This window comes from Branchiostoma lanceolatum, chromosome 1 (assembly GCF_035083965.1).
Source record: "Branchiostoma lanceolatum isolate klBraLanc5 chromosome 1, klBraLanc5.hap2, whole genome shotgun sequence".
NCBI lineage: Eukaryota > Metazoa > Chordata > Leptocardii > Amphioxiformes > Branchiostomatidae > Branchiostoma > Branchiostoma lanceolatum.
Window position 1 is genome coordinate 40,300,714 of NC_089722.1, and position 9,082 is coordinate 40,309,795.

The following is a 9,082-nucleotide window of genomic DNA, read 5'->3' on the forward strand; positions in this document are numbered from 1 at the left end:
AAGACAGCCATATCTTCGGCAGGAGCAACACGGCTCTTGCGTTTCCCACGCATCTTGACAGTGAAGAGGGCGATCAAACCAACGATGACCACGCCTGTGCCCACGATGACTCCCAAGGGCAAGGCGATGTGAGAGAGAGCCACATTCTGATCTGGATCTATGGAGAGATTTACCATTTTGAGTTATCTTGTTGGAAATGCATCACTGAATAGTGTATTAGGCATGGCAAAGTATGTTTTTTAAATATTTTTTTCTGAATGACATTTAATAACAGGACATAAAGACGACATACTCAAATTGTAGGCTTATGTTAGTGTCGTCTTCGAAACAAAGGATATAACAAAATACAATCAAAGAGATACAGTCAAATAAATACTGAAAGCAAAGCCATTACTAATAAAGTAATAGAAAATATAACGTAGGTAAGCGAAATATGTAAATCATAAACAGGTAAATTTATCATTCCAAGTAGAAAACCGATGTGAAAGAAGGGAGATACATGTATATGTTAAAAGTTATGTCTTCAATGGGAGGTTCAGACAGAAAGATAAAGGATAGTGCGCATGCATATGTCTAGATAAGAGTAAGTGGATAGAACAATAATGATCAGTAGTTTATCTACTGACACAACCCCTCACGCAACTTGCACTTACAGACCTAATGCGCTATCCCATGATAAAGTTTGCTTATAAACGACAATTACAAACAAGATTAATAATGTGTTTTCGTTACAGATACGTCTCAGTCAACGTTTATCGTCTTAACACTGACAAAATATCATCCGACAAGTATGTATCTTGCAGTATGAAACCAATGCTTACCTTCACGGGAATTGTGGCATGCGGCATGTTCACAGGGGCAGTAGAAACTGCCGAGCGTGTTGACGCAGGGATGACCGGGATCACAACCTCCGTTGTCGACGCTGCACTCATCTATGTCTGCATAGGTGCATTAAAATTATTCGACATTATCTTACACCTGTACTGAACACGTGCAAACTTCACTATTGTGTGACTGTTTGTATGTTGTGTGTGCGGATAGCCAGGCTATAGGTGTAATAATGAGTTCATGGTGTACATTTGAAGTAACGTCGTGTGCTTACTAACCCTCACAGTTCTGAGAGTCCGTCAGACGGTAGCCAGCCCTACAGGAACAGGAGAAACTCCCTTCAGTGTTGCTGCAAATTTGGTTACATCCGCCGTTGTCGCTGCTGCACTCGTCGATGTCTGTCAATATGTTTTTGAAAGTTAAACACCGTTCATGATATAAACATATTGTACATAAGATAGAATTACATTTCTTACAGATACATCGTATTGAATAGCCTAGCTAGCTAGGCATTACGCTAGGGGGTAATAGTAAACTCATCATTATAATGGCCATGCCTATTCATCTTAATATTCATTGATGGAAAACAATGTTCTTCTGACAACTGCTATTGGGGTAATTGTACCTGGCTGACGCCTCAGCTGCCTTTCTCTAGGCCTGAATTGATTCTACTTCTCCCTGTCGCATGCACATGGTGGCGTTGCGACAAGGATGTGGTTCCAAGCGTGCCTGAATCTAATTATTCCCCTCGTCTCTGTTATTGACGGGTGTGTATATTAATCGTTCACTGACTATTGGACTGCCTGTTTAGATATAAGCCTCGGGCTAGCCTGCTAAACTTGCTTTCCTTGACCATGAAGCCTCCTGTACCTTCACAGGACACGAAGTCATTCGGGCGATACCCAGGGTAGCATGAGCACTGGAAACTCCCCACAGTGTTGGTACAGGTATGACTACAGCCGCCGTTGTTGCTGTCGCACTCATCGATATCTGTAAATATGAACGTTGGATTATTCGTCTTCAATATGACCAAGCCGCTCAGACTAGTTATGCAAGTTATGCCACCGAAGTAACAACTGTTTGAAGCAATTAATTCTAAACATATAACTAAACATAAGTGTATGCAAATTTGTTTAGGGTGCAGAACGCCTGTTGAACTTTTGCAATTTCAAAAATTGTAACGCAGCATTTATTTACAATACACGGTGGTGACACACGCAAATTTCCATGTTATTTGTAAGGGAAGTTGCCCCACTTCGAAAAGTATGAATGGGTATCCTCCTATGGATTTTAGGTGCCACTTACCTGCACAGAACCTTGAGGCCACCAGTTGAAAGCCAGGCTTGCAGGAACAATAGTAGCCCCCGTCCGTGTTAGTGCAGCTGTGTTCACAGCCGCCGTTGTCGCTGTTGCAATCGTTGATATCTGTACAGACGATTTTTTTCGAAGCTATCCATCATTGTTTTCAACTCTGCTATATGAAATGTTGAAAACACAACCTACATGTATATTACAAAACAATCAAGACTATATAGTTACCGCTCTGGCAGCAGGAGCCGGTGTATCCTTCGGCGCACACACACGAACCGACGTACCGGTTGTACTGGCCACCGTTGTAGCAGATCCTGTTACAGGCCTGGGTATCCTTATTCGATCCGCTACAACTACGTCCTCCGCACTGGGCGTTGATATCAACATCTCTGATGAGTAAACACAGGACCATAGTTACAACGACATTCACGTATACTGATTATTTTCAGATGATCTCGAATTTCATATCATATGTCAATAGAAGACGTATATATCACCCTTTACTTTATAGTATTTTCAACCTAAATGAATGTCGAACAAGACCTGATAGATGGAGCAACGGGTGGTAAATCTAACAACAAAAGTCTTATTGATAAACCTACCTTGTTCTATACTGAGTGCCAGAAGACCCGCATGACGCACTGCAGGCAGACCAGTGAGACCACCGGCCCCACTGACAATCAACTACGTCACATCGCCTGCGCCGACGGCGGCGCCATGACTGAGACCCGTCAGGCCACAGGAGCAGCACAACCAGCAGCACAATTAGAAAGGTCTTGCGCAGCATTGCAACTTTCTTTTGAGTTACGCTGTGAAAATATTTCTGCATGTTACAAAGTGTATAACGCTTTCTCTCATGGCACAAGCGTTATGCTACAGTCCCACTTGCACCGGTACCCGTCGGCGGAGATGTAGTCCCGGCCGGGCCCCGGAGCCACAAATCTGTCCCGGTGGACTGCAAGGTACGGGGGGGGGGTGCAGCTCCCGGTGCTCGCACGGAAGAGTGGCCGGGGAGTTTGCGGGAACAAAACGTATATATATGGCCTCCGTCGGTCAGTATTGACCATGACAAAACGTACGATGTAAAATACTACAAAACACACAATAAGTAAAGAAAATAGTCAGGAGCATAAAGTGTGTTTAGTTCTTGACATATAATTCTATTTTGTTCGTTCCCGCAAACAGCCAGACAGGGCCCAGGTTTGGAAATGTGATCCTAACATAACTTGGGGCTTTTACCACGGAAGACGATAGTCAATGAACTTCAACAATAAACCCCAATGAATTGTTGTTTAGTTTTGTTGCCTTATCAACGGCTGCACCCAGTTTCAGTCACACAAAGAAAAGAGGAACTTCAAAGTACTGGGGAATCCCCGGCCTAACAAAAGGTATGTTTCAACTCTTCATCTGCGGCGGGCAGGTGGAATAGGCCGTTTAAATGCAAATAACAACTTGCTAGACAAAAACTGAGGCGCGGTATATGATGTAATAGGACGAACGGTACCGTATGTTGTATACATCTCACCAATGAATCATAAGGACAAAACAGGATAACTAAGAAGGATACTCTTTGTCAACAGACGATGTCGCACTAAGACGAGCACTGGCACTTAACAGAAACAAAGCAAGAAAGCGCACATAGAATCCACGCACAACCTGTTAAACTAAATTGTGTGAATAAATTGTACCCGAAACATGTTTTATATTCAGAACAAGAATTTTATACTTAAAAAAAACTATCGCATAAACTTACCGTCAGCTAAGTGGATTCGAACAACCCGACGATGGCGACAGCGAGTCGAGAATGTCCGTGAAGTCACGCTATAACTTTTCCTGTCAGTATCACGTGATTTAGCTGGCGGTCGAGTTGATTTGTTGTCTTTACCCTCCCCTGACCAATCGACAACGATGGACGAATATCACCCTCCCCCTGACCAATGGTAACAATAAGTAGCTATTCCAAAAAAGCCGATCATGTTACATCTTAACATGGCCTCCAGGCAGGCGAATTCCTTAAACAGGGATCCATTACTACAAGGGCAGGTCTTTTAAACAGCGTTTTCTATGGCAGACTATGCCATGTAAGTGGCACTTTAAGCTACCGCGTGAACATCTGGACATAGAATACAGTGACATCAGATTTTCAGATCGCCGGTGAATGTCCATTTTTAATGATAAATTACTATCCTCGAGCTTGAAAATCAAATATTTTCAAGGCCGACGGGACTGAAAGGCATAAGCCGACATTGAGAAATCTTGTAAGTACGGCCTACATGTAGATAACCGTCCGTATGACGGTTGTCGTTTCTCATGAAAGATGACAAAAATGATACGGCAAGACGAGACACGGATTGACTATGGGTTGGTTTCAAAGGGGTTCAACATATGAGGGACCGACTAAACATGGAAAGAAAATATATGTCAGATCAGTCGCCAACTCCAAAGTACTTCCGGCTAAGATTTAGTGAAACAAGTACTAGTAAGATCCACAGAATTAAGTAGAATACTTTCACATCGGTCATGTATACCAACAATGTTCGGTAGACATTATTACTTTGTCCTCTTTAATACAGCGCTGTGAGCAACATAAGTTATAATACATGTAAATAGTGGCAAAAATGTTACGTGTTGGACACGTAAATATTTCTCCTATCCTCTTAGCCTCTGACAAAAACTATCTCGTGAAATAGAATAGTTCTCTAATAAACATTGGCGATTACACTTATCTTAGAAAGTTAAAAGAAGATAATGATTTTACTTCAGATATCTTCAGTGTCCCATCAAGAGATCTAGAAAAAATGCTAATTTGTTGTATCAAGTAACTCTACGGGGTCAATGATGTCAAAGCCCCCCTCCTCAGATTCCTTGGGGCCTTCTTTCCTCCCAGTCGCATGTTCCTGTAGGGTGGGCCCGAGATACCCCAAAACCCGCATCCTGGCCTCGTCACACGCCTGGCATAGCGGCTCGAAACCACCCTCACACAACTTTCTTAAACCCTCTCCTATTCCTTTAAGCGTCATCTTCTTGCCATCAGAGTTTGGTAAATTTTCTATCTCTTCGATGGTCTCGTACAGTTTGCTCATCCCAGAGACGACCACTTGAAGACACTCGTTCATCTTCTTGATGGCGCTGTCCAGAACGACCGTGGCGAGCGTCAGCTCGTTCACGATGTGCTCCGACTTCTCCTTGAGCGCCTCGCTCTCCCTCGCGACCGACAGCCCGGCCGGTATCAGCACGGGAGACAGAACGCCGGTCACCAACCCACCGGTTAGACCGAAACCTAGACCCTTTATTCCTCCCACTATCTTCCCCACCGATGACTCGTACCCGTCCGCGCCGGCCAAGGCCCCCGCTGCCCCCCATGCTAGAGTCCCGATGCCAGGTATGGCTCCCCATGCTAAAGTCCGACTCATTTCCGCAGTAGCCTGACTTTTTTCAGCCACCTTTCTCGACCCTTCCTTCGCAAACCCCGAAGTCGACGCTATGCAAGACCGGCGCTGTTCTAACTCATTTATCTTGTACAAAAGGTCTTTGCTTCTGTTTACTATTGCTGCAACACATTCCTTGTCTGGTACATCATCTTCGACCGAAGTTTGCCTGATCTCGTCGATGCTGTGTCTCGCAAACGCACTTATCCTCTTCAAGAAGTCTTTGACTATTCCTTCGACCTTGCGATACTGGTCGACAAGGAGCTGGACGTGTGCCCTCGCCTCACTGACTTCTTTTCCCTCCCCTGTAAGTGACGTCAGCAGGTTCTCTAGCCGTGTGCAGATGAGCGTTACCAGTGACAGGTCATGGACCAGCTTTGGGAGCTGCTGGAGACTTTCTTCAACCTTCTTAAGGGTCGCATCGTCTTTATCAAGATTTCCTTTGTCTACACTTTCTGTTGATGAGGTTTCTTTTCTTACGACGTCTTTGGAAACGTCTTCATCCAAACGTCTTCTCTCGTCTTTAGAAGCGAATTCATGAGTGTCTCTGTTATCTGCCATTTTGTATCACCTGGATGAGAGAAAAACGAAAAAATATTTTAAATTGATTGAGAAACTTCAATTGTATTACAAACTAAACAAATCTATAAAGTCTATCTTAAGCTCACACTTGCCATGCCACATGCGCCTCATGCGAAACAAGAACGAACTACACTATGGTAGAACTTATTTTTGGAAAACAATTAGAGCAGCCAAGTGTATATGCCGTCGCACAAGGACGATTTTCCTGATGAGTTTGACGCAACAGTGGATAATTTGATATGGATATATTCTACGATATCATTTTTTTCAGAATGCAGAGACACTTCCATCTGCACGATGTGGACCAAAGCCGTACGAACAATAGTTATGCCTGTGCTTTTACGGAAATTGCCGTTGTAACCTCCACATCAGGCCACGGTAGCAGTTCGAATGCTGCTCTAATTTTCTTTCAAGAATTCATTTCTTAGTTAGGAACTACAGCTGTCTAATTGTTGCTGTGTTCTCAGCATTTCAAGAGGTCGACACAACAAAAGAGCGATCAGAAAACAATACGTGGTCAGAAAAACACGGTAGCATCCCCCCCCCCCCCATGAGTCTGTTTTAAGGCTATTGCCGCCGCCCGCCGACAACAATTGAAATCGATCGCTTACTCACAAAGCACGAAAGGGTCTGAAGTCCATGAAACATACAGTCACAATGCTATACCCTCAGGAGAGATCTAAGGCACACCGTAACATGCCCTGCACGTACAATCCAGAAGATCAATTAAAAGCCAGAACGCCCCTTGCTTCATACCCAAACCCGGAAGTGCAGGGTAGTCACGTTGCAGACCATTACGTCAACGTCAAACATGTACATCGTACATGTACGTTACTTCAACATGTCGTGCTATAGAAACAGTAAAACATGGAAATGCTTACCAGGACGAAACAGCTGATCCAAAGCCTGTCATAAGATGGTCACGATGCTGTAAGACACTGCAGTGTCCCTCCGTTTGCGAGAAGACAGCTTGCTTTGAAATGGAACACGGCTCCCACGCACTCGCCAGCACGAAATAGCAGCAGGTCACGTGACGCTCTTTAGTGTACATGCCTCATCATATGATGAAGCAAGCGATGACGTCATTAACGCCCGCATGTATGCGACGTTACGCCCTCCTTAATCGAACCTTGGTCGGGCGCCAGAAGTGGACTACAGCAGTGGCGGGGAGTAAATGGAACTATTAATCATGGCAATCAAAGATAAAGCCATCTCATCTGTATTCCAGTGTTGACGTGCAATGAAGATATGTTGAAGTAAAAAATCATATATTCAATGAAAAACTTGGAAATGCATGCTTGAAAAATTATGATAGGTTATTCATATTAACTTTAAAGTTAATGAATGCGGCCTTTAATTACATGATGTCAAATGTTTACAAATATTTTGTGTGACACTTCGTTGGGGACAGTTACCCTACTTCATTTGAGGGTGAACCTTTTTGGTAGCCTCTCGCTACATGTATGACTCTGAAATGCATATATGACCCAGTTCCCTAAAATAGCCATAGTTACCCTAAACTCTTGCCCCCAGGTCGAATTTCCAACATCAATATCACTATCCAATCCCTTCTACATAAAAAGGAGTATAGAAGGGATGCTTGAAATCGGCAATAATGTGTAGGACTTAAATTCGAAAATGGTGCAACAAACATGTAACAAAGAAGAATTTCTTAAGAAATCAATCTTGCTCCGAGGTCGCAAGATATCAGTACCAAATCTTTTTTATGACGAGTGTAGAAAGCATGCTAAAAATTTGCAATTATGTGTAAGACTCAAATTCGAAAATGGTGCAACAAAGAAGAATTTCTTAAGAAATCAATCTTGCTCCGAGGTCGCAAGATATCAGTACCAAATCTTTTTTATGACGAGTGTAGAAAGCATGCTAAAAATCTGCAATTATGTGTAAGAGTGAGATTCGTAAATAGTGAAACATGAAACGAACTTTGAACTGCAACTACACAAGGAAATCACTACTCACCCTTGAACCTTTGATTGAACCTCTATATCTTTATTTGGCAAGCTTTGATAGAAACGTGGTACAGACACATCTTAACGCACCGCTCCCTCCTCAACCAGCATCTTAGACCTATTCTTAAGACTACGATTATTGCAGAGAGACCATCTTAAAAACTCTTCCAGAACGTTCAACAATGCTACACTGAAGTCATGTATGGAGTATATACAGATCTTAGATATAGGTAATATTTCATACTCTAGTTGGCAATACTTTGGTAGACATCAGTCAATGGATAAACAATAGGAGGTAAGTAAGGAACATTTTCTGATGTATATTAAAAATCATTCCATGACAACATGGTAAGATCTTCTTTCACATTTCAGTTATCTGCAACTGTTTCCATCATGGTCTCTTTCATCTGCTTCTTTGTGGCACAGATTCTGTGGAAATTTTTCCAACACATTCCATTCCATTCCTCCTACTTAATTAAAGCCCCTGTCACACTTGTGCGTATATACAAGCCCGCATATGCGCATGAGTTGCGTATTAACATGTTTCTGGTTTAGGTTAAGTTTGCAGCCAAAGAAGAATTTTTTTTAAATTTGATAACCAGACTGCACAACGATGGGTCAAAGTAGAAAACAACTTCCCCCTGCAAAATTTACTTAAACCAAAAAAATATTACTGCGGAACTCATGCGCACTTGAATACACGCACAAGAGTCACAGGGCCCAAACACTGACCGAACTACACAGAAGATATTTCCAATATTTCAAGATATCATGGTGACATCTCTTCCTATACACAACTTCAGAACTTCACCGTTCAACACACCAGAGTTCCCGAAATATAAATCACAAACCCCTTACAACCAGTTTATCTATACAGGTACAAAAGAGCCTTGCTTAGCAAGGATGAAAATCACTTCGTCTATCTAGAATGGCTGTCATCGATTCCCGATATAACTATATGAC

At 42.8% G+C, this 9,082-nt stretch overlaps 1 protein-coding gene and 1 long non-coding RNA gene across 2 annotated transcripts; both read right to left on the minus strand.

The window, feature by feature from the left end:
* Positions 1–816: 816 nt before the first annotated feature.
* Positions 817–1,811, minus strand: LOC136422947 (uncharacterized). The gene is made up of 3 exons (XR_010753695.1): positions 1,699–1,811; positions 1,107–1,226; positions 817–938 (listed from the first exon to the last, which is right to left on the minus strand). It is a non-coding gene; the product is annotated as an uncharacterized lncRNA (long non-coding RNA).
* A 2,468-nt stretch (positions 1,812–4,279) lies between these two features.
* LOC136428302 (uncharacterized) lies at positions 4,280–7,184 on the minus strand. The gene is made up of 2 exons (XM_066417703.1): positions 7,031–7,184; positions 4,280–6,138 (listed from the first exon to the last, which is right to left on the minus strand). The coding sequence occupies exon 2, from the start codon at positions 6,126–6,128 to the stop codon at positions 4,941–4,943; it is 1,188 nt and encodes a 395-aa protein (XP_066273800.1). The 5' UTR covers positions 6,129–6,138; positions 7,031–7,184; the 3' UTR covers positions 4,280–4,940.
* Between the last annotated feature and the right edge of the window lie 1,898 nt (positions 7,185–9,082).

Excerpts from the sequence above, each read along its gene's own strand:
- LOC136428302 (XM_066417703.1), bottom strand. The coding sequence starts at position 6,128 with ATGGCAGATAACAGAGACACTCATGAATTCGCTTCTAAAGACGAGAGA.